Below are 25607 nucleotides of genomic sequence, written 5' to 3'. Positions count from 1 at the left end.
GATGCCCGGCGCACGCCTTTAATCCCAGCACTTGGGAGGACTACGCAGAGAAACCCTGTCTCAAAAAACAAAACAAAACAAAACAAACAAAAAAAAAAACCCACATCCAAGTCTCTTGAAATTGGGGGGAGATGGCGCAGAGGGTGAAGAGCACTTGCAATGCAAGCATGAGAAGCCTCAAAACCCATACTAAAGGCCAGGCGTGGCTACACATGCCTGAAACCCCAGCACTGGGGGCCCACAGGCCAGCCAGCCAGCCAGCCAGCCTAGCCAAAATGGCAAGCATTCGATTGGAGAACAAAGCAGACTGACAAGCACACCCCAACCCCTCATACTCTCCTTCTGTGTGAGAGGAGCTTCTCTTCAGCCCACTAGGTTACAGCTCTTTCTCTACCTCCAAGCTAATTATCTTAATGACCGAGTCCTTTGCTCAGTGTTCCCTATGTGGCCCATTAACAGAAGGCAACTTCTTTGTGAGCTTGAAAAGGCCAATGTGCACAAAGTCCTAATTGTGGGCTGGGAACTTTCCTCGTCATTAAGGGATAAGAGTGGAGGAAACTTCCCTGTAGTGAAATACAATTAATTATACAAAAACAAGACTCCTTCCTGTTTGGCAGAGCCCATCAGTAAGTCTACTTCCTTTCTGGAGATGGCCTTCCTCTCTCTGTCACCTGGCTTGAACTGGAGCAGGCTCAAAGGTCCAAGGAACTCTGCTATCTACAAGTCTGCAGTGCAGTCTCTTCAGCAACACCATGGCTCACAAGTCAGTTCCCCTCTTTAGGGGCTGGAGACAAGGCTCGGTGGTGGACCACTAGCCCAGCGTGCAGGAGGCCCTAGGTTCAATCTCTAGAACTGCCCAGAATCCCACAAACCACACATACAGATGTGCCCTCAGTGCTCAGGAAGGGAATGGAGGCCGTGGGAGACACATCTGTGGTCCACTGCAGCCGTGGATCCTGACCCCCGACTTGAACCCCCCGTTTCTTGCATAGTACTGTCAGGCTTTGTCGTGGTCTAGGAGGGAGCAAGGAGCCTAACAGTAGACTGAAGACACGAGTGAGACAAGAAACTTTTATTTGCAGCTTCCAAGTGACACAGTTCTGAGGGACAGGGTGCTACTCTCTCATCTGACTAGCTCAGTGAGGGCAGGCAGTTCAATGGCAGCAGGCACAGCAGTTTCTGAAAGAAAAGTGATTCTCTCTATAACAGACTTAGTTGACCTTGTCCAGGGAGAGGACACTGCATGCGTCAGTGCCAGGGCCACTCAGCTCCCTGACTAAGCTCAATGCCTCACCTGCCTTCCCAGAGCAGACACTAGTGAACAAACTGGCATGGGGACTGCTCAGGGACAGGAGGACTGTGTCATGTACCCAGTGGCAGTCGGGCTTCCTGCCTGTCTCACTGCATGATGTTAACCGTCTACAACTGGATGCCTGCTTCTTCAGCAGAACGTATTCCTAATCGGTACTGCATTCTGCCGATGGGGGAGGAAGGACTCGGCGGTGGCACACCTGCAGGCTGACACGCTGCTGTGTGTGTTGTCCTCTGCGGGTCGGGGCAGCTCCGAGCTAGTCATCCACCGTGATGTTCCGGAAAAGGTACGCCATGGACTCGCCATTGTGGATTCTTCGAATTGCCTCAGAAAGAATCAAGCTGATGTCCACAGTCTTTATCTTGGGACACTGTAGTTTCTGAAGCTCATGAGGGACAGTGTTTGTCACCACCACCTAATTACAAAGCAACAGAGAGGACACAGTCACTCAGGTGTGCCAGGCAGTGGCTGTGCAGAAAAGCATATCTAACATTTAATTTAATGCCCACGGCCCAAGTTCCAAAACAAAGCTTTTGCTCCAGAGGGGTTTCTGTAGTGGTGCTGGGGGCTGAACACTTCACACAGGCAAGGCGAGCGCACTACCACGGAGCAAATGCCAGTCTTGGTTTTCACTTTGAGGCAGGGTCTTGATATGTAACCTAGAATGGGGCTCAACTGTAACTTATCTCTCTATTGCTGGGATACAAGCATAAAATCACATCTGCTAAAGTACAGATTTCACAAGCTGAGCATCCACGCACGGCTCAGAACAGAAGTCCTGGGACTGCCGAGCCCCATTTAACACGTAACTATCGTCAGGGAAGAATTCAAGTACCAAATGTAACTCTACCATGGATATGAAGATCTGAAAGAAACCTCCACGTAAATCCCAATTCCTACACGTCCATCTGCCTAAGCAAGGCTCAAGCAAAACCAACATTCAGACAGGAGTGCGCCCTAGCCAGAGATCAGGTGCCTTAATACTGAGTCACCACAGCTGCAAAGCGGGCCTCGGGCTGACTGTCCTAAGCCCCTCAAGGAGACACACCTCATCAATGGGGGACTCCTCGATCAGACGGGGGGCTTCAGCAGACAGGATACCGTGCGTGGCCATAACATAGATCTTGTAAGCTCCCCTCTCTTTCAGGATCTCTGCGGCAGCAACGAAGCTCTCCACATCATCAATGATGTCATCCTGCAAGTAGGGGCAGGTTCGGCCACCCTCTCCCCAGGGACACATGTCCCTGTTCCCCTCCAACATGGTCAGCCTGTTAGAAACCATGGCCGGGAGCTGAGCACCCTGGGACTTGGAGCAATCGAGGCACTGTGTGGGGTAGTGTCGGCAGGAGCGGTGGGGCTCTCTAGTCCAGTGTGTCGCACACAGCAGCTGAAGCCCTCGGGATGGCCATCAGGGTAGCTTCCCTCCCTCACACTCCTCACACTCAAAGTAAGCATGCCACTTACTTTGTCCCAAGGGGAGCAGTGAGGGCGACCAGCAGCCCAGTGCAAAGCCAGGCTACACTGGGCCACCTGTCCCCACCCTGACAATGGGAGGACATAAGACAATGGGAAAGGCTTGTCTTATGGTTCTGAAATGTATGGATGATCAAGGGAGCTGGTCTGAGGGGATCCAGAGCCCCTAAGATGAAGACCATGGGAGGTCTTCCTGTGGGAGGTACCAGGCTTTTACATTTGTAGGCTATATGTTAATTTTGTCCATTTACATATTAAGTAAACCCCTCCCCCCTACTCTCTTAAAGGAGATTGAGTAAGGGGAGACAGGTGGATCCACCGAAATCCACCATCATGCTAAGACCCACACTGACTGAGCCAGCAGTGTCAGCTCTGCATGAACACGACATGCATGGCCATACCACTATAATTGCAATGCGTCCCCCGACGTCTCCGACAACTGTTATTGGTGGCTTCTCTTTGGCCATCATCACTGGGAAAACACATCACAAGACTGAGTTAGTTGGGTAACTGTGGCAAGCTACAGTATAGACTGAACAACCTCACACAGGTCCCTCCTAGACTGACTCTCTTAAGAGTCAGAGCTGGCTGGATCCAGCTGTTCACAGAAACACAAGGCAAGACAGAAAAGTCACTTTAAATTTTTTAGTAGCTACAGTAAGGAAGACTAGAAGGTAGGACTTGGAGGGAGGGAGAGGAGCTGCCCCTGAGGAGGACCTGCTTGCATTCCCAGAACCCACACTGAGGTTTACAAACACCTGTAACCCCAGCTGCGGGGGATTCTAGTCACTCTTCTGACCTCCAAGGGCACCAGGCACACATGTGGTGCACATACAGACGTATGACAAACATTCATGCACACAAAACTAAAAAATAAATAAGATCACACAAAAGGGCAAATTTGCTATTTTACTTTACGTAACATACTTAAAACTCTGCCACCTTGTCTATACCAGTCTGAGATGTATTGATGAGGCAGTCTATGCTCTATAACCAGTCTGAGATGTATTGATGAGGCAGTCTATGCTCTATAACCAGTCTGAGATGTATTGATGAGGCAGTCTATGCTCTATAACCAGTCCGAGATGTATTGATGAGGTAGTCTACGCTTGCATGGCAGCCATCACAATACGCAGTCACTCTCAACACCCACCTCTTCTCTCAGGTTGAGACTGGCCACATTTGAATGACTTCGATGGTCTGTGTCAGGGCCCGTCCAATCAAGGGTACTAGCCTCACTTTCTAATTTAAACACTGCAGCCTTAGTTTTAAATATTATCTGCTTTACATATTTCCCTGGAAATCAGGACTTGAAGATGTTACTACCAGATCACCATCTTCTCATTCACCCTAAAGTAGAGCGCTTCAGGACTGACCAAGCAGGAATCCACACTAAGGCAGCTGAGTGTAACTCAGGGACAGAGTGCTTGCCCAGCACGCTCAGTCTTGGGTTCCATTTCATGTACAACAAATCAACCGCAATGTGTCTATCATACTGGTAAATTGTCATGTGCCAACTGAACTCACTGAGAGGTGAGCTCTGGAAGCATGGTTGTCCCCCATCATACCATTTCAGATTCGAGAATGTTTGTATATACGTATGTATGTATGTATGTATGTATGTATGTATATATACATATATATATATTTTTTCTCCTAGGTCTAGGAATGAGCTACCCTGCTCAACTGTGTGACAGGGAGGAAGGAGACGCCTCCCCCTCCCCTCCCAAAGAAAACCCCAACAACAAAACCAGCTCAAGAACAGAGTGAGAACAGCTAGTGTGACCATCCGCAGAGGCCGCTTTTATCCATGGTATAAAACACATGCTGTGGGAAAGGGGGCGGGAAGCCACTATGGAGAGAAAGCTCAGTTTGAACTCTAGCTGACGCCTCAGCTTCGCTGTTTCTGCTGGACAATGTGAGCACCCACCTTAGTGATGTGAGCACCCACTGTGTGTTCTCTGTTCCTACTTGGATGCAACATCCATCCATCCGTCCGTTCATCCATCCGTCCATCTACCGCTATTTATTCTTTTACTTTGGCTTGCTTAACACATTCATGCACAACTGACAATGTGGCTATGAGAGATTGATCTCCAAGCAACAGCAAAGACCAACCAGGGCTGGGGACACAGCTCAGCTGGGAGCATGGCTGCCTAGCTTGCCTAAGACCTTTCCTTGGTTTGTTCCCCACCACCACATAAAACTGGGACATCAGCACCAACACCATCCTGATTCTAGTACTCGGGAGATGAGGCAGCAGATCAGAAGTGCAAAGTAATCTTCAGTTAGATAGCCAGTCCGAGGCCAGCCTCCCTCCAAACAACAAGCAATAGATACCCCCCCACACACACACACACACACAAAACACACACATACTTTCTGGTCCAACTTTAATATATATGTCTTTGTTTCACATTAGAATCAGGGTGATCTCTTGAATGTGGGCAGCCTGGCATGGTAACAGATGATAATCCTGGCACTCAAGAGGGGAAGGCAGGAGGACTGAAAATTTCAGGTCAGCCTGGGTACACATCAAGGCCTTGTCTCAACAGAACTCAGCTTCTAGTTTGCCCATGTGAAGTGGTGTTAACTTGTAGCTATGAGGGAGGACAAGTGTGCTTCAGTTCATAAGTCTGAGACCAGGTGGGCAGCACAGTAAGATGCCTCTTAAAAAGGGGTGTGGGGTTTGGGGGGTTGGAGAGAAGGAGCAATGGTGAAGAATGTTTGTTGCTCAATCATGAGTTTGGATCCAGCACCCACAGTGGATGGCTCACAAATGCCTATAACTTCAACTCCAAGGGATCTGTCACTGTTTTGGCCTCTGCAGGCACCTCTATACACACACACACACACACACACACACACACACACACACACACACTCAGTATCTCTTTCTCTCCACCCCCACTCCTCCCCACCCCTGAAAAAGAAAGCCAAGCATGGGTTGCATGCTAGTAATCCTGCCACTGGTTAGGGAAGCTGGAGCAGGAGAATCTCAAGCCCAGCTCAGACTGCAAAGCAAGACTGTCTCCAGCAGCAACAACAGAAAAGAGATGACCATCTGTCAGTAATAAGGACTTTCTAACCGAGTCAGGTGAGAATGATCCATAGAGGCTAAGTCTGAAGTAAGGTAGGTATTCACAGCACACTACTGATAAAAAGAAAAACAACCAAGAGAAAAAGGTTTTCCTCTTGCTCCACAGAACACTGGGGGGATAAGGCCTGTAGATTAGGGAACAGTCCTTGGGGGAGTCCTGAGTGAGAAACAACTGACTCATTTGCACACTCAGATACTTAGGAATAAAGAGGCTCAGACCCACAGCCCAGGCTCAGGTCCTACGAAGCACACAGCAGTGTTGGATCTGGAAACACTGTGGAGAGCAGGGCCCATCCAGACTTGTTACAGCCAAATTCAGTGTCCAACACCAAAAATATAAAACTATGAAATCCTCAAAAAGCAAAAAACCAAGGAAAGCTAAAAGCATATTACATACTCCTTTTATATAAAACCACGCAACACTAGAAATGGAAGTGAAGCCGTAGAGTTAGCACACAGAGAGAGAGAGAGTTTTTCTCCCCGCTAACCTCTGACCGTTTCTGGGGCAGATTTACTACCTTTTCTGTAACCACCTTATTAGGCCTCTCTGCTGTGTACAGCCTTGTCAGTGCCAGTGCATGTGGAAGGAAGCTATTTGCTCATCTGGAGTAAGGGCAGCAATTTAGTCAGAGACCAGGTCCAAAAGCTACCCCACTAAACCAAATGGTAAAGGTGCCCGATGGCTAAACCTAAAACCCACGGCACCTGCCAAAGAACCACCAAAGGCTTTGGGCTCCACACCATCCCATACAGCTGTGCACTGAAGCTACACGCTCACACTCACCAGCTGTCCTACTGTGCACGGAACTCTTCTTTTATGAATGGGGAGGCTGAGGCAACACTACTCAATTATTTAAAGATAGCTAAACAGCTCAAAGAGTCTATAATGTGCACCAAGGTGAATTCTTAGCCATTCACACCATTCAGAAGTAAAGGCAGAGAAAGTCTTACGGGGTAGCTCCAGGCCCGGGTGCACAGTGGCGTTCTTGACCATGGGGGGCGAGTGCCGACCGTCATCCATGTCCAGCTCTGTGCACTGAGCTTCTCCGTGGATCACAGCCAGCCCCAGGCGGAGTCTCTCAGCATAGGACTGAGCCCTGAGAAGAAGACAATGGTTGGCCTCGGTGACACTGACGGGAAGAATGCCCAGCCCAGGGCTCCACTCTAGTGACCACAAGACAAAACCGCATTCAGTCTTTGAGGGGGCACAAAGAACTATTTCTATAAACCAGGCCAGAAGATAAATGCCTCAAGGGATACTGTTGGATTCTGGATAATTTTGGGTTTCTCTCCCCAGTATTCCTTAAAGCTATTTCCAGAACTTTGTTCAAAACAATGTTTCAAAATCAGCGGCAGACTGGAGATATGGCTTAGTCAGTAGAGCCGTCATCTGGCGTGCCTGAGGTTGTGGGCCTGACTTCCAGCACTACATAAACAGGGCATAGTGACTCTCTTAATTGCAGCATTCCAGAGGTAGAGGCAGAAGGATTTCCAGGTCATCCTCAGCTATGAAGGGAGCCTGAAAACAGCCTGGGGTACACAAAGGGTGCACTGTCTGCAAAAAAAAACAAAAAACAAAAAACAAAAAACAAAACAAAACAAAACAAAAAAACCTAAATAATATCACTGCCTAAGTGTTCACAGTCACTGTTTCCCTGAAAACTTTAAGAATTCCAAACTGAGTGACACAGGGTGGGAGGCGCCCATGATGTCTAGGGCGCAGAGACGAAGCTGCTGAGTGGATCTGACAGACAGAAGAGGGATATGGAACCCAGAGCTCTCACTGGCCACATTACGACAGCCCCAGATTCCCAAGCTGATTCTGGCCGCAGCCGGATCAGGAACGCACGCCATATTTACCTCTTTGCAGCATCAGGAGATTTAGCTACAATGACTGCATTTCTGTAATTTGGAATCTAGATTTGGAGGAAAAATAAAAATACTGAAGCATTATTGAAAGTAAAAATAAAATAACCACCTAAATCTGGACACAGGTCTGAGACTTGTAGGAGTGTGCTGGCGTTCCTGAGGGCATGCCCTATTATCAGCTCATCTATGGAAAAGCTTGGCTACATCAGGATAACAGAAACGTCTCACGCTTCATCCTAGAACCACGAGCATAAAAGTGCTTAGAAGAAAATGTTCTTCACTTCTAACGTCTGAAACCGTGGCCCTCCATGTAACTAAAGGCTGAGCCTGTCTGGCCGTGGCGGGCACAGCCGCAGGGAAAGAGAGCTCGTGGGCAACTGCGCCTTTCGATACTGAGGTCTGATGCCAGGAAAACTAAATAGCATCTCTTTGAGGACATGGAGGTGGCCGCAGCTCCTCACTTCTTCCTGGATATACTGAAGCAGGAAAGGTGAGGCTCTAAGGTTGTCCACGGGAAAGCTGAAAAAGCCTTGTATTTCCTTTTGGTGAAGATCCATAGTGATAATGTGAGTTAGACCTGAAATTTTAAAACAAAAAATTACAAAGTTCTCCCCTACAAGTTAATGACCACAGTGGACGCAAACTAGGTGCTCGCCCCGCTCCCCTCAGAAGACTGAGGGTGGGCACTGCAAACTAGGAGCACAAACTCTGCTGTCAGGCCTCATAGCACAGCACGGAGTCCAGTGTCCAGGCTAATGCCAAGGAGCCAGGGATGAAGAACCATAGCTGACAGGGGCGTGCCTTTGGCACTGCCATCTGTGCAGTCAAGTGATGCCAGACAGAAGCCAAAGTCTGAACAAGGAGTAAATGTGATGTGGTAGTGGGGATAAAGCAGGAGGGCCTTCATCAAATACAAAATCAATCGCTAGAGAGTATGGCTACCTCCAAAAGGAACAGCAGCAAAGTAACAGAAGAAGAGGGACTCACAGCACAAGTGTAAGACACTGAGGCGTCCAGAGGAAAGATGGTGTGACAGCATCTCAGAGGAAAGGGACACTAGAAATACTGCAGGTATTCAAAGGTCACCAATCTGGCAGAGCAGAGAACCAGCATCTAACAGATGCCAGACAGGGGAAGCTCAGCCACTGTCTGATGCTAACTCACTGTCCATCTCACAGGTCACCACACACACCCTGCCCGCACACACACGCTGCCCGCAAGCACACGCTGCTCGCATGCATGCACACCCTGCTCTACACAGGACTAAAGCATGAACCGCTACACAGAAAAGCAGCACGAGCTGCAGAGGGAGAGTGAAGAAGCACTTCAGGGAAATTCTCATCAATTCATGCTCTGAACCATGCACCTAACTCAGGCAGACAGTTGGTCAGGCCTGACGTTCCAGGTCACAAGAACCACAAGCCTGTCACTAAAAATACAGATGACAAGATGACACAGAGAAACTCAACAAAAACAGATCAGAGAAGATGCTGAAGCAGGTCCTCTAGAGACAGAGTGACACCAAGAATGTCATTCCTCAGCACATACATACATACATACATCCCTTCTAAACAATGTAAAATGAAGCAAGATGTCTTTAGTGAACAGCAAGTAAACAAACAGCTCCCAAAGCAGACACTGAGGGGGAACCTGACCTGCGCTGGGGAGAGACTACATCTCACACAGGGACCCAGGGCCTCTGTTCACACTCACCAGCTTTTGCCAGCATGGATGCCAAGAGCTTGCACACAATGGAGCCCCTCTTCCTCATCTTGCTTTGCTTGCTGTAGGGGAAGTAGGGGATGACGCCGATGATATTCCTGGCACAGGCAGTCTTCAGTGCATACGCCATGATCAACAGCTCCATCACAGCCGTGTTCACGTCTCTAAAACAGTAAACATTTGTATCCTGGAGTGAAACCTACTGACTAACAACACTAACAACCAGTAAAGACCTTGCTTCAGCCACTTGGCAGGGAAAGTACAGCCGCTCCTCTTTTGGCTGGGCCAGCTACAGTTTCCAGATGTGGTCACTCAAACCCAGAGCAGTGACCCCTCACTTTGATCTTTGTCCCATCAGTAACTTGACACTTGCTGGCACGCAGCCAGGGGTGCAGATGCAGGCCAGAGCTGTCATTAACAGACAGTAGTTTGTCCTCCTGGGGAGAAGGTGGAAGGGAATGGGAGATCTTGTAACATCTCACAGCCCACCACCCCCATCCCTTCTTTGCCTGAAACATTCCTGACAGACAAGAGAAGGTAGCATGACCTGAAGGCTATCTCAGGAAGGCGGTCCCTGTGGGACAGATGAGTCTCTGTAGAGGTCATGGGGTGGATCTTTCCAGAAGACCTCGGGCTCTTGCCCCCACCTCTGGCAGATGCCCTTCATTCTCACATATCCTCTCCTCTGGGGGCACTAGGCTTTCCAGATGCAGTTCTAGGGCACACAAGTGGGAGTGAGGTCACCCACTTAAAGAAAAAGTGCAAACCACCATAACCCAGCATGACCAAATGAGGCCATTTAGTTTGCAAAGTAGTCAGCCCATTCTCCATTTCTTCCTCTCTGCCTCTGAGACAGGGGTCTTTCTACATCGCCCAGCAGAGCTGGAGCCCACTGCGGACCAGGCTGGCTGCCTGCCTCTCTTGAAGGCATTTTATCTGGGATTGAGCAGCTGCACGGACTTCCTCTTACAGTTTTACTCAACATAAAACGCACGAAACCCCCAACCTCCAAGTACTCTATCTAATATCTATACTAGAAATAAGACAGTCACAAAGTCAAGATACTAGTGAAAGCAAAGCAGTTTTTAACACACAGTTCTGTATCTGAGCAAGGCATGGTATGTACACTTTAATTCCAGCATTGGGAGGTGAGGCAAGTGATCTCTGTGAGTTCAAGGCCAGTCTGGTCTACATGAAGAGTCCTTGGACAACCAAGGATATGTGTTGAAACCCTGTTTCCAAAAAGAAAACTCCCAAAACAAACAAGCAAACAAGCAAATAAATAAATAAATAGAATAAAAAGAAGAAAACCTCCAATTCTTTGGCTTTGCATATATCTTTTTAATTTTTTTAATTAATCATTTAGTTTGTTTATGTTTCAAATGATATCCCCCTTCCCGGTTTCCCCTCCACAACCCCCCCATCCCACTCCCCCCCACCCCCCGCCTGTACGAGGGTGCTCCTCCGCCCACTTACCCACTCAAGAAAATATTCTTAGAGGTGGGTACAGAAAGGGGCACAGGGGCTGGAGAGATGGCTCAGCGGTTAAGAGAACTGACTGCTCTTCCAGAGGTCCTGAGTTCAATTCCCAGCACTCATATGACAGCTTACAACTGTCTATAACTTCAGTTCCATAGTTCAACTTTGTTACACATACAGGCAAAACACCAATTTATATAAAACATAAATAAATAAATTATAAAAAAAGAAAAGGACACAGACAGAAAAAACACAAAGATGGCTAACGTTCTGACTTAGCATAAGACAGTGTTGGGTCTTTTTTTTTTTTTTTTTTTTTTAAATCCCCAATAAAGAGATAGTCCTGTCTCTTTCCCATAGCCTGGGACTTTCTCCCTCACTAGATCTCCCATCAGCTTTTCAGGATGCAAAGTCTTATCAAATGAATACTTGGGACTGGAAATTGCCCAGCCTCCCAGCTTTGACCCTGGACTCAGTCACCTAGCTGACTACCTGTAACTTCCTGCGTTCCAAGACAAGCAGGTACCAACTAACAACCAAGAAAGAAGTGTAACTCCGGTGTCTCCCATCAGCTTTCAAGCACACCTCACATTGACAATGCGACCCTGTAACAACAATCTATTTCTTACATCTGTGATAACCACTATAGGACTCTTGATTTAAAAACATCTCTCTGGAAGCCAGTGTGGTGGCACATGTCTTTAATCCCAGCACTCTCTGGGATTAAATCCCGAGGCAGGCACATCTCTGTAAGTTCTAGGCCATCCTGGTCTACCCTGTCTCAAAAAAAAAAAAACAAAAAAACAAAAAACAAAAAACAAAAAACAAAACAAAACAAAACAAACACCATCTCTCTGTCCTAGCAGAAAGCTCAAGTGCAGTTTTCAACATACAAATCTCCAGAAGATCCAATGCCCTGTGTGGTCTGAGGGCACTTGTACACACACAATAATAAATCTGTCTCTCAGAGGGCAGGGATGACGGACTTGAGGGCTTATCTTACAACAACTGCAGTGCTCCCACTGGACCCTAGGTGAGTCCCTTCCTTGACAGTTACTTCTTTTCTCTGAGGTAAGCTGGAGCATTTGTCTTCTATTTCCACAGTGACAATGGCTGAGGTTGGCATACGTTGGCACACACTTGGGAATGCCCCATCTCAGGAGCAAGCCAGAACACACTGGGGTCACTCTTGCCATAGACACTTCTGCCAAGCAGCGGACATACATCAAGTAGCATGTCCCTCATGCAAAACCATACCTATACACTTGTGTTCTAAGTGCTATGCCACTCCCAATAGATGGCCACACTGGTGTACCCTGTGAGCCTGAATGTTAAGCTGGATGCACACACAGCACCTCAAGGACAGAAAGCAGGTAAGTGACATGAAGTCTAAGCCCAAACTCCACAGCAAATGTCACACACAACTTTAACCCTGTCAGCCTTGGGGTAAAACAAGCATTAATTAATTAAATTCCACTTGCCAACTTTGTGGTCTCACACCAGATCTCAACACCAAGAACACAAGTAGAGCTGGAGTTAATTTTGTAGATTTCAGAAGAGCAGCTATTCGTGTGTTATACACAACTGCCTGATGCCATGGGTTCTGCAGAGTCCGCTAAGTGAAATAACAAGCAACTTCTGAGAGATCCCGAGTTCAGGAATTACTGATTTCCTACATAAAGATTTTTACGTTCCAGTTTTTCCTCTTCCCAGTAATTTATACCAAAGAATTCAACACCCACAGTCAAGCATGGAGAGGCACACTTTTAATCCTAGCTCTTAGGAGGCAGAGGCAGGTCAATTTCTTTGAGTTTGAGAGCAGTCTAGTCTACATAGGGAGACCCAGGTTGCCAGGGCTATGGAGACCCTGTCTCAAAGACTAAACAAAAAGAATTCAGCCTCCTCTGGCCCTTAGCCTTTATTGGTCAGGAGAATGGAGCCTTTGTTATGCAGATGTATCCTCTGCAGAGGAAGCAGACAAACTGAACTCAGGCAGCTATTTTGTGGCTAGCTGGGTTTAGAGGACTTGGTGGGCAGCCTCTGCTTTGTTAAGAACGTGCCAAATTCCCCTTGCTCGCTCTTGTAGTCACTGTTTAAGTAGGACCAGCCTTGGAATCCGGCACAGTATACATATTAGTTGCTTGTTCCTGCACAGCACTGGGTCCCAGTGATGGCGTGGGACTCACTCCACTCCTATTCCAACTGACTATCTACAGCAATGACCCTCTGTGAATTCCACTTAGTTTTTTAAAATCTTTGTCTTGTGTGCGCATGTGTATGTATACACATATAGAGATCCCTTATGCAGGTGCCTACGACAGACTGCTGTCAGGCTTGATAGCTTTTCTCACTGAGCCATCCTGTCCTCTACATGGTATTTCTTAAAAAGATCATCTATTATTCATTTACTTTATGTATAAGAGTGTTTGGCTTGCATGTATGTATGTGCACCACAAGTGTGCCTGGTGACCATGGAGGTCAGAAGAGGGTGTCACATCCCCTAGAACTGAGTTATAGAGGGAAGTGGGTGGGGACCTAGCTCATGTCCTCTGCAGGAACAAGTCCTTTTACATGAGCTCTCTCCAGCCCCATGTATGCAGGCAGGGCAGGCCTCAGACTCGCTGTCCCCTTCCCTCCACATGCTAAGTGTTGGGATTACCGTGCCCAGCCCTTGACTGCAGGACACGCACATATGACAACACCTGTATACTCCACCTCCCACTTCTGTCAATTTAAAAGCCATAGAAAATGGGGCCGTGTGGGAAAAGTCTAAGAGTTCAGTCCCCAGGACCGTGTGACAGAGAAGGAAGCCCCAAGTCCAGAAGTTATTTTCCAACCTCACACATGTACTACGGTGGATGTGTGCAAATTTTAAAATGCACTTTAAGACATGGGGGTAGGGAAGATGCAGGTAATACCCGAAAGGGTTGGGTTTGTCTTGGCACTGCATAACAAAAACCAGAAAAAGAACTTAAGTCCCCAAACAAACTAAAGAAAGGGAAGACACATGTCTGTACCCATGCTCTTCAAGAACAAAGGGGTCCCTTCCAAGGGTAAGAGCAGTATACACAATTCTCATGACCTCTGGTTGTGGTGGGACATCCCTACACCTATTACCCAAAGTTGAGGCAGGAAGATGGAGAGCTTAAGGCTATCCTGGGCTACATTCAGAGACTCTGTGCTTAAAAAAAACAAAACCTGACTTGGGGTGGTGGTGGCACACGCCTTTGGAGCACTGGGAGGCAGATGCAGGTGGATCTCTGAGTTCAAGGCTAGCCTGGTCTACAGAGTGAGTTCCAGGACAGCCCAGACTACATAGAGAGACTTTGTCTTAAAAAATAGTCTCAACCCTCCCAGTCATGAAAACAAGACACTGACTTCCTTTCTAACAGACATGCTTGAATGGTCTCTAACCAGCAGGGAGGCTGCTCCTGGGCCACCCACAGTCTGTCCTACCTAAATCAACAGTCTCCAATCTTAGCTCCTCCCCTCAAGCCTCAGAGACAGATTCTGATAATCAATAGACATAACAAAGGTACCCAGGGGAGCTGCTCCAGGAGGCACAATCCTCACCCCCAAAGCGGGCAGAGGGTCTTTTCCTGGTGAAGGAAAACTAAAGCAAAGCAGAGGCTCAAACTCCTGCTTTGACTGAAGCCCAAGGCTTAGTCAGCACCACCAAGATTTCCCAGATTTGCCTTTCTAGGACACGGACCCTCCTGCCATCACAAAATCAGTCAGGGCAGCTAAGGGACTGCCACCTGGTCTTGTCTTTGGATTTAGTTAGACCTCTGTATTTTGAGGAGGATTAATCAAAAAGCTGGTACCCCTGGGACTAAAATGCCAGAGACTCTGTCCTTCTCCACTCTCAGACAAGGGTGACTGCCAAGGAACCAGGGTTTTCTGAAAATTGCTCTTATCTCTCAAGGAACTCTAGCATTGAGAGAAAAGAGATGGTAATGCTTTTTGCCAAAGGATAAACTGCAGAGGCCCCAGAGCAGCCATGTAGACCACCAAGGAAATAAAAGCCTCTCTAACCTCATGCTGTTTGAACAAGGGCCGAGTGAACGAACAAGATGCATGAACTTCTGAGGGAAGACATTTCTGGGGAGAGAAGTGTAAGAAAAGTAACAGCCGGGCGGTGGTGGCGCACGCCTTTAATCCCAGCAGAGGCAGAGGCAGAGGCAGGTGGATTTCTGAGTTCGAGGCCAGCCTGGTCTACAGAGTGAGTTCCAGGACAGCCAGAGCTATACAGAGAAACCCTGTCTCGAAAAAACAAAAAACAAAACAAAAAACAAAAAAACAAAGAAAAGTAAGAAATGAAGAACACACTTCTGGGTGGGCTATCACTAATTCTGTAAGGTTCAAAGTCAACTGTCAGGTGGGACAGGCAAAGGGGAGTTAGAACAGCAGACAATATTAGGTACATATACAAAATGCACACGGCAAGAGGCTTCCTTTAAAATGCACGGAACAGCATCAAAACCCAGGAATCAGAAAATCACAAGGCTGCACACAGAAAGGGACTCATCACATGCATCTGCACCATCCAGTGAGCCGGCTAAGGGCTTCCCACGCTTTAGGTGCCTGTCCAGTGCTAGAGGAGAAAACAAAAAGGCCTGCATAGGTCCTTTCTCATGGATTCCCAGCAAGCCCCTCGGATCCTCTCATATTCTGGACGGGACTAGGGACAGTGCAAGACCTTGTCCACAGGGTAAGTGTTCCACCACTGAGCCTTCTTTCTCACTCAAAAAAAAAAAAAAAAAGTTATTTTTATTTATATGCATTGGTGTTTTGCCTGCATCTGTGTGAAGGTGTTAGATCTCAGAGTTACAGAGAGTTGTGTGTAAGGGGAGGCTCTGATACTAACATCCCGGTCCCCAGTTGGTTCTTGATTTGTCAGTAAAGAAGGTTGGGGCGGGGGAGCAATTGCTGTGGAAGGTACAGGCAGGGGAGGAAAAAGGAGCCGCAGAGGAGGAGAGGGGGCTTTTCTGCCATGCTTGGGAGAAAGAAGAACTCAACAATCATGTAAGGCCTGGAGGGAGCGGGAGCTAGGGCCTGTGTCCTCCACTACACTAGGGTGGCCAAGGATGTTTGGCAGGGGCTAGGTGGGACTAGCCACTAAGTTTAAGGTAGGAGGAGAGACAGAGATAATAAATTGGCTAAGGGCATGCTTCTCCAGATGGGAGATTATCTGTGCCCAGCAATTGTGCCAAGAAGGCAAATTGTAAAATAGCAAGCTGTGTGTGTCTTCATCTTGGATTCAAGGGTGTCGGGAGTGGGCTGGCAGCTCGGCCAATCCCAGGCAAGGGCGGGTAAACGAAAGGGAAGCTGGGAGGGGCCAGAGCACAGTCTGATCCCAGGCAAAGGTGACAAGGATTTTAAAACTAAATACCACCAGGTGGTGGTGGCGGCGGCGGCGGTGCCGCACGCCTTTAATCCCAGCACTTGGGAGGCAGAGGCAGGCGGATTTCTGAGTTCGAGGCCAGCCTGGTCTACAGAGTGAGTTCCAGGACAGCCAAGGGCTACACAGAGAAACCCTGCCTCAAAAAAAACCAAAAAAAAAAAAAAACCCTAAATACTACAGTTCTGTGAGGAAACTTACAGTTCTTTGGAAAGTTAGTTATGCCAAATGATGGTTTGCTGGGGCACACAGGTGAAAGGATGAAAGACTGTTTTCCTGAAGCAGACACAGGTGAGAGGATGTTTGGATGAAGCAGACATGTGAAAGGACACATGATGAAGGAGTATCAATATGACTCCACAGACAGCGGGAGACCCTTGGTTTGCTCTGCCTCTCTATTCTTCGTTAAAGACACACATGTACTGGTGTGCCTTACACAGCACTGTTGAGTTCAACTTGTGATAAGCCTGCCATTGAGAGAAACTCACCCAAGAACTGCTCGTGAGGTTCCTGCAGCAGTTTGCAGCTTCTGCAGTCTCACCTCAGGCCAGCTGGTGAGCCTGGCGGTTTCTTTAGGGAACTACAGCTGCCAGGTGTTTGCTTGCTAGGACTGGACTGTAGCTGCTAAGTTGTATTTGGTGTTTGCTACAGGACTGAACTGCTGTCAAAGAAGACTGAGCTCGCTCCTAAAGAACTACTTGCTAAGCAGGTCCACTTCCCCATATCCTAATAACTTTTCTCTTCCACTGCCTCTGCTGGGTAGTGGGCTAGAGAAGTTGAAACTTTATTAAAAGTAGGTTGCAAAAACTTATCCCTACATTTGTGAGCTGCCATGTGGGTGCTGGGAATTGAATCTGGGTCCTCCTGGGAGAAGCAGTCAGTGCTCTTAACCGCTGAGCCATCTTTCCAACCTTCTCTCTTACTTTCACAGTGCATGTCAAAACCACTGAACAGGGCCAGTGAGCTGGCTCAGTGAATACAGACATTTGCTGCAAGTTCTGATAACTGACAGATCCACTCCTAAGACTCAGGTAAAACCAGCAGTAGAGAACTAACCTCTCTAGGTTGTTCTCTCCTCTCATGTGCATGACACATGAAAATCCACCTCCAATAAATAAATAAATGTAAAAGAAAAAACAAGGGCTTTTTTGTTTGTTTTCAAGACTAAAGTCTCACTATGTAGCCTTGGCTGGCCTGGAACTTGCTATGTAGTCTAGGCTGGCCTCAAATTCTCAAGAGTGTTAGGATTAACACTGTGTGTCATCATGCCTGGCATCTCTTGATTACCTGAGGCAAGTCTCAGTATTCTGCCCAGTCTGGCCTCCATCTGGGTCTGTACCCTAAGCAGACCTTGAACAAAGAGATCAGCCCTGGATTACCCGTCACGTGAAAAGACAGCCACTCACATCAGGAAATTTCCCAGAGGAAAATGAACACCTGGAATGGGGCCAAGTCTTACCTGGGTATTGTCTGTATAATGAAAATATCTTGGCCACGAACAGACTCTTTGATTTCAACTCTTGTTTCTAAAGAGGAAAAAAAAAAGTGCTACATTTTAAGAAAACAGTTCACGATACAGTAAACACACAACAGCTGGGATAAAACGGGGTCCAAACAGTCTCAGCTGGTGTAATGTAACTAAAACACCGATACACAGAGTCAGGCTGGGGTAAAAGACAAAACCAACAGAAGTGTCAAAAATTTCCAAAAGCTCTGTCAGCAAAATGAAGACATTTACAGACGGGGAGACAGGGTCTGTGGCAAAGAAAACTTGTGAGGCAAGGTCCTGCTATGTAAGCCTGGCTGACCTGTTTCTCCCCATGTAACCCAGGATGGGTTCACACTCAGGCGATCTTCCTGCCTCAGCCTTCCAAGTGCCGAGATCTCAGGCATGTCCCACCACACTAGGCTCTTCAATGTCTTTTTGCAACAAATAAAAGGAGCAGATGCCCGCGGTCCAAGGCTTTTCTAGATTATGACGTGGTATTAGCAGGACAGGCAGGCACTTCTTTTTTTTTTTTTTTTTTGGTTTTTCGAGACAGGGTTTCTCTGTGTAACCCTGGCTATCCTGGAACTCACTCTGTAGACCAGGCTGGCCTCGAACTCAGAAATCCGCCTGCCTCTGCCTCCCAAGTGCTGGGATCAAAGGCGTGTGCCACCACTGCCCGGCGCAGGCAGGCACTTCAAGTCTTCAGGCTATAATTAATTTTCCACACAACCTGGAGGGAAGCCAAACTGGGCCACTGACCCAGTATGACAACCTATACATTTAGATTTAAAAACACACACACACAGAGAACAATTTGAAGGGGATTTGCATGTGTGTGTGCACGCATGTGTGTTGCACATGTGAGTGTACACAGGAAGACGTGCCAGTGTGGGTGTGTATCTCAGTTTCACCTCATGCTCTGACACAGGTTCTTTCTCTCAGCTCATACTCCTTGGTGTTGGCGGGTGAGCCTCAGGGAGGCCGTGTATCTGCCCCTCCATCACTGAGGTTACAGATACAGTAGTCACTGTGACTTCTCTCTGTTTGGGTTCACCAAACAGAACCCAAGAGAAGAAAAAAACAAGCGTTCTACAGACCTCTCTTCTACTTGTTATCATAGGGTGTGTGTGTGTGTGTGTCCACAGGAAAAACAAGACAGAATCTAAAGAAAGGGAAGGACAAAGGAAGCATTCCTCTAATGCTTGAAGAAAACATTTCTGTGTTAAATTTGAGCGAGCACAGGCGCACACACGCGCGCACACACACACACACACACAAAACCTCGCATCTCAGCCCTCCAGTTATATGCAGAGTAGCAGAAACAATGAGACCCTGCTTAAATAAAACAGAGCCGACCCCCAAAGGTCCTCTGGGCTCCACATGTGCATGAACACAATGTACACCCATGCACAAGTAAAACAACAAAACTAGAGTTCTGTCTGCTTGTAAAAGTATGGCAGCTTTGGAGGCACAATGGTGCCACATGGCTCTAAGGCAGGACAAGTTCTAACTTCTAGTGGTGTCTAAGGAAACAAAGCAAAAGCATGCCTACCGTGGTAGCACACACCTTTAATCCCAGCACAGGGGAGGTGGAAGGCAGTCAGATCTCTGGGTTCAAGGCCAGCCTAGTCTACAGAGTTCCAGTAAAGCCAGGCCTACATAGGGTAAGCATGTCTCAATAAACCAAAACAGGCAAGCCATCAAGCTGGCACAATAATACACATGCCCACAATCCCAGGACAAGAGGCTAAAGGGGCTGGTTCAGCAAGATGGCACAGAGGGTGGCCTGACCTGAGCTGAGTTTGACCCCTTAAAGCCCAAAGGGTAGGAGAGAACCAGCTCCCATGTGGTATCAGATGCAGAAGCAGGTTTGAGGCCTGGATGGATTATACAGTGAATGCCTATCTTAAACAAACAAACAAACAAACAAACAAGTTAATAGAATAAGGAAATGGAGCCAGAAGTGGTGGAGCATGCTTGTAATCACAGCACCCAGACAACAAGGCCGGAGGATTCCGAGCTCAAGCCAGCCTAGGCTACATGAGACACTGCCGCAGCCACAGCAGCAACAATAACAACAAATCCTAAATTTAAAAAAATCAACTTTTAACTTACCTCCATTGGTCTCCTGATATACAACAGATTTCCCCAATTCAGCACCAAGGCGCCTATTACACAAACAAACAAACAAAAAAAGATGGTAAGAGCATACAACTAATTATCCCAGCATTCTGGAAGCTGAGGTAGGAGGACTGCTCTAAGGTGAAGGCCAGTCTGGGCTACATAGCAAGCAAGCCAGGACTACACAGCAAGACCAAACTTTAAAGGCATGGTGGTGCGGCACTGCGGTGGTGCATGCCCCCAGCACTCTGGAGGCGAGGCAGGAGGATCTCAGGGAGACTCTCCAGGTCTACAAAGCTTACTGAAAAATTAGCATAACAAGAAGGCAAAACCACTAATTCTCAAAGTGTCTTCCTCAACTAGAGCTCTCTCAAGGCAAGATCAGGTGTGATAAGTCTGGCCCAATATAGATAAGCTCAACTTTCAGGTTTAAAAGGACCGTTGGCCTAGACAAGAAAGACAAATAATCAGGGGTTAGAAATAGAAACCAGGGCTGGAGAGACAGCTCAGAGGTTAAGAGCACTAGCTGGTCTTCCAAAGGTCCAGAGTTCAATTTCCAGCACCCACTCGGTGGCTCACAACCATCTGCAATGGGTTCTGGTGCCCTCTTCTGGCCTTCAGGCATACATGCAGACAGAAAGTTGTATACATATAAATATTTAAAAAAAAAAAAAAAAAAAAAAAAAAAAAAAGGAAACCAGACAGCAGAGCTGTTTCACTAAACTTTTCTAAACCCACCTCAAAGTCCAACTTATAATAACAGAGGTGGCGCTAAGAACTTCTGAAATATGAAAATGACTTCAAATGCTCAGAGTCATGTATGCAGGAGTCCTGGTGCACACCTGGCCTGCTGGCATCAGAAAAGGCTAAGGCCAGAAAATCACACCATTTAGGGTCTGACCAGGGTCATAAGATCTTATCTCAGATAACCAAAGCTAATGATGGGTGTGGTGGCTCAGGACAGTGTTCCCGCGGCGGAGGGAGGCAGATCTCTAAGAGTTCACACCCAGTCCGCTTAGTAGTTCCAGGCCAGCAGGGGCTACAGTAAAGCCCTGTCTCATAAAAGAGAGGGTAAATGTTGCATTTTGTTATATATCACTAAAAAGCTTATTTTATAAAGGGCCCTTAAGGCTCTTTATATCAGGGATCTAGTTTTCTCCAAAGGAGAAAAGGGGCCTTTTAGTAGTCGGGTATTATCAGCGGGGCACCGGGAGGCCGTGCTGTGTTCTGCAGGATTCATCGCCATTATCTGCACCAAGTTCAGGCTCACACTCCCATCCCTGTCCCACAGAACTACCCACATTTTACAAGTAAGGTTAAAAAAAAAAAAAAAAATCACGTCCCTCACCCAGCGTCAGAGAGTCGGCAAAAACAGACAAGCCTGGGAAGACATCTCAGGGCCCCACGGTCCCCTGAAGTCAGTGGCTAACACATATACACGCACACACCCCTAAGCAAAATCTTTTTTTGGACAACTGATCCCACATACTTGTAATCATGGCTCTCCCCCGCCCACCCCGAAGTACTTCTGAGTTCCCCTCTCCCTGACCGTCCCACTCCTTCGGTCTGAGGATAGACCACATCGCCTGGGTCTAAGGACGGCTGGAAATGGCGATGGTCAGATACAGGGCAAGCGCAGGAAACCTCTCAAGGGTTAAGAGGACACCGCGGCCCTGGGACAGGGTTGGGGAGTCGGCCAGAAGCTTCTGCTCCCAGGTGCAAAGGTGGAGGTGGAGGTGGAGGTGGCAGGGCCACCCCGGGGACCACCCCGCTTACTCAGTGATGCGCTTGGCCAGCTCCGTGCAGGCGGCCGTGGAGTTGGCCGAGAACACTCGGTAGCCGGTGCGGGCGGCGTTCATGGCCGGCGAGGCGGCGGGCCGGGCCCGCGGGACGCGCAGCGCGGAGCACGCGGACAGCGGGGGCAGCAGCAGCAGCTTCCTGGGCATCCTCCGGCCCGAGGCGCGGCTACGGCGGTCCGCGCGGGGCCGAACGCGGGCGCAGCTGTGACGCCGACGGCGGCGACCCACGGGGTCGCAGAGGGACGAGCCGCGACACCGACGCGCCGCCCCCGCCTCCGCCCCCGGCTCGCAAGCAGCACTGCGGCCGCAGCAGCTGAGACGCCTCGGGACCCCGCACCAGGCCACGCCCCTCCGCGACACCGAGTCGTGCGGCTAGAGCGTCCGCCCCGGTCGCCATCTCGGAAAAGGGCAGGGAGGTGGGCATCCCCTCGAGAGCCTGTTCCAACAGGTGTGCCGCTGACTCGCGTGCTCGCCTGATTTTGAGTCTCCCAGGACATGCATTTTAAGTTCATTATTCTGGGAGGTGCAACCACGCTTAGTAGTGCTTCTAGACGTTTTTCAAATTTACTGCCAGAAGCTAAGATGTCCGCCCAGGAACCAGAGACGATCTAGCCTGGGGCCTCTATGATGAACACGCCTCCAGCGCTCCCTCTACGCTTGCGCAGGCTGAAATTTATTTGAAAAGGGAGAGCCAGTGCCTTTCGCTTGTTGCTGGCAGTTAAACTAAAATGCCCCGGAGCCTAGACATGAAGGCCTTCCCTAGCCGTTATCCTTGTGTCTGCACGTGAGGCAAGGTTGCGTTCCCGCCAGCTTTTGTTCTCAGTTCTCCATCACAGCGGCGCTCTCGCTCCCATCCATCCACCCCAACCCCAGCCAGCCGCTCTGGCCTCAGTATACCTTGTGAAAAATACAGATAGCGCGTGTTTTCATTTACCTTTGTGTAAATAGGCCTGGCAGAAATGAAGCCGATTTAAAGAGACATTTGAGTCAATCTCAAGACTGTTCGAAAAACGGACCCCAAAGAAATAAGGATTCCCCCACCCCAGGGACGTCATGCTGGGAGAAGGAAAAGGCTCCGGCCTGACGGGGAACCTGTCTCCCAGAAACAGCTTTCACCCAGCTCCAACCACTTGTCAGACCTTCAGGCTGAGGCTGAGGCTGAAGCCCACACAAGGGAGGCTCAGTGGTGGGCAGGCGGCTTAGGTGAGCAAATCCGAGCCTTCTGTTTAAATTTTAATCTCACTTCTGGACCCAGAGGTCAGACGTGGGGTTCTCTGGATTCTGTTGTTCCTCTTAGCGATGTGGCCTCGTTGAATAAATCTCCCTTTTTTGCTTTCCGTTTTTTTTTTTTTTTTTTTTTTTTTTTTTTTTTTTTTTTTTTTGTTTTTTTTTTGTTTTTTTTTTTTTTTTTTGGTTTTTTTTTTTTTTTTTTTTTTTTGGTTTTTTGGTTTTTTTCGAGACAGGGTTTCTCTGTGTAGCCCTGGCTGTCCTGGAACTCACTCAGTAGACCAGGCTGGCCTCGAACTCAGAAATCTGCCTGCCTCTGCCTCCCAAGTGCTGGGATTAAAGGTGTGCGCCACCACCGCCCGGCAACTCCCCCCAGCCCCCCAGACTCAGCGAGAGAGTCTCTATCTCACACGGGAGATAGAGACAGCGGGATTCGAACGGCTGCCCTCTGGCGGGCGGACGCTTAAGGCGTGTGCCACCGTTGGCTTGCTGTTGCTTTCCGTTTTCAATTCGGCTTTTAATTTCTTTAAATGCCTGTTGAGTGTTTAGTCGGCCTGTGTCTGTGCACCATGCATATGCAGTGCCCACAAAGGCCAGAAAAGGGTGTCAGATTCTCTGGAACTGTAATTTGGAGTCAGTCGTGAGCTGCTGCTGGGTGCTGGGAACCGAGCTTGGGTCATGTGGGTGGGGGGAGCAGCCAGTGCTCTTAAAGCCTGAGTCATCCCTCCAGTGCCCAAGTTGGCAATTTTAATCGACATATTGAGGAAGGTGGTCAGACCTGACTTGGGCACAGATTGTGACCGTCAAAGTTTATTACACTTGTTATCATGTCTCCTTCCAAATCAAGAATGTAGGCCCTAATCAGGGACCTCCAGTGGAGAAGGACGGATAAACTCTCTGGCCTCACCTCATAACCTGTTTCCTGTTATTCAAGGGCCACACACCAGGTACCACAGCACCAGGGCGAAGCTCCAATGTCTTGCAAGGATCACCAATTGCTGGTACATAACACATTCATGACCCTGGCAACCTGAATCTGGACCGTGACCCTGGTCAACTAGTCCTCGAATGTCTGCTCAATAAACTATCCCTGCCTGACTGAGATCAGTGTTTTGTGAGGCATTTCCTGACCTCCAACATGTTTGATCTCATGCTGTGATACATACCTGAGGAAAATAAAAGGAGAAATTATGTATTTAAGTTTCTGGTGGCGCTGGGCGCTGGGCGGTGGTGGCGCACGCCTTTCCCCTGTGTCCTGATAACCTGTCTTTTCTACCACCTCAGGTGGGTGGTGAGCTAGAAGGGAGGCTAAAGCATTTAAGAGCCCTTATTAAAAGTAGGTTTTGACAAACAATCTGAACAACAAGGGCTCCTGCCAATCTGTTCACCCACTCACAAGTCTCTGACTAGGCCTAGCAAGAGCTCCTTTTAGAGCCATCCAGAGTAATCACCCCTTGTCTCAGATCTCCAGCACTTACTGACTGGAACATCCCATACTGACTGGAGTATCTCATACTGATTGGAGCATCCCATACTGACTGGAGCATCCCATACTGACTGGAGCATCCCATACTGATGGGAGTATCCCATGGGGACTCAAATCTGTGCTGCTGACTGTGACACTTAAGCAGGTGTGAACCTTGCATTCCAGTCTCCACACATCAACCAGCATAAACTCTGCATATTCTGAACTCATTAGACCCCACCCTTTAGGTCCCCCCCATAACTATGGCTCTCCATTGCTTTTGGAATAAAAATTAACTTCCCTACGGAAAAGGCAAACCATTTGCCCTTACTCTCATGGCAAAATCTATATTCTGTGACCTCAAGGGGTGTGGGTCTCGCCGGGCAGTGGTGGCACACACCTTTAATCCCAGCACTGGGGAGGCAGAGGCAGGCGGATTTCTGAGTTTGAGGCCAGCCTGGTCTACAGAGTGAGTTCCAGGACGGCCAGGGCTATACAGAGAAACCCTGTCTCAAAAAAAAAAAAAAAAACAAAACAAAAACAAAAAACAAAAAACAAAAAAAAACCCAACAACAACAACAAAAAAAGGGGTGTGGGTCTCTCTACTAACGTGTAAGTAATTAGTTCTGTAGGTGACACCCACTCTGTGTCTTTTTTTCTTCTTCTTTGAGGAGGTGGGGGGGGGAGTCAAGAGTGGCCTATGTAACTGGGGATGGTCTTGAACTCTGATCCTCCTGCCTCCACATCCCACGTGCAGTGATTACAGGCCTGCATCACCACACCCAGGTTATGCTAGGCTGAGGATTGACTCCAGGGCTTGGTATGTACCAAGCACATACTCTACCAACAGGAGCCAAGTCCCCTATCTCCCCGCCCACTCTCCTCTTACCTTGTTGTAATAAAGTAATTTGGAAACCGGAGTCTTATCAGAGAAGGGCAAGGAGAGACTGCAGCAGGCAGGCTGTAGTGCAGGAGAGGGTTTCAGAGCATGTCCATGACATTTCTTTTCTTTGCTTGGGGAGCAAGGAAGTAGGTGCCCAAGAATCCAGTGAGTAGATGCCTCATCATCTCGCTCCTGACTGAAAAGTATTCCTGCCATCCTCCTTTTCCCTTACACAAGAGAAAGGGGAGACATGATCCAGATGACACT

The 25607-nt window shown here is 48.4% G+C and overlaps 1 protein-coding gene and 1 long non-coding RNA gene across 2 annotated transcripts; one reads left to right on the top strand and one right to left on the bottom strand.

Moving 5' to 3' along the window:
- Positions 1 to 1057: 1057 nt before the first annotated feature.
- Prpsap1 (phosphoribosyl pyrophosphate synthetase associated protein 1) lies at positions 1058 to 22055 on the bottom strand. The gene is made up of 10 exons (XM_034506353.2): positions 21743 to 22055; positions 19961 to 20013; positions 17816 to 17882; positions 9468 to 9640; positions 8216 to 8331; positions 7746 to 7801; positions 6837 to 6982; positions 3187 to 3257; positions 2361 to 2507; positions 1058 to 1727 (listed from the first exon to the last, which is right to left on the bottom strand). Exons 1-10 carry the CDS (start codon positions 21910 to 21912, stop codon positions 1569 to 1571), a joined length of 1158 nt encoding a protein of 385 aa, XP_034362244.1. The 5' UTR covers positions 21913 to 22055; the 3' UTR covers positions 1058 to 1568.
- A 77-nt stretch (positions 22056 to 22132) lies between these two features.
- On the top strand, positions 22133 to 24192 carry LOC143442605 (uncharacterized). Its single transcript, XR_013110902.1, has 2 exons — positions 22133 to 22968; positions 23927 to 24192. It is a non-coding gene; the product is annotated as an uncharacterized LOC143442605 (long non-coding RNA).
- Positions 24193 to 25607: the final 1415 nt, after the last annotated feature.

The sequence above is a fragment of the Arvicanthis niloticus genome, chromosome 6, assembly GCF_011762505.2.
Source record: "Arvicanthis niloticus isolate mArvNil1 chromosome 6, mArvNil1.pat.X, whole genome shotgun sequence".
Classification (NCBI taxonomy): Eukaryota; Metazoa; Chordata; class Mammalia; order Rodentia; family Muridae; genus Arvicanthis; species Arvicanthis niloticus.
This window is presented reverse-complemented; position numbering and strand designations above follow the sequence as displayed.

Excerpts from the sequence above, each read along its gene's own strand:
- Prpsap1 (XM_034506353.2), bottom strand. The coding sequence starts at position 21,912 with ATGCCCAGGAAGCTGCTGCTGCTGCCCCCGCTGTCCGCGTGCTCCGCG. Across the intron at positions 6,983-7,745 it reads TCTCCTGATGCTGCAAAGAG|GGCTCAGTCCTATGCTGAGA; the intron begins GTAAATATGGCG and ends TCTTCTTCTCAG. Across the intron at positions 3,258-6,836 it reads CCCGGGCCTGGAGCTACCCC|TGATGATGGCCAAAGAGAAG; the intron begins GTAAGACTTTCT and ends GTGTTTTCCCAG.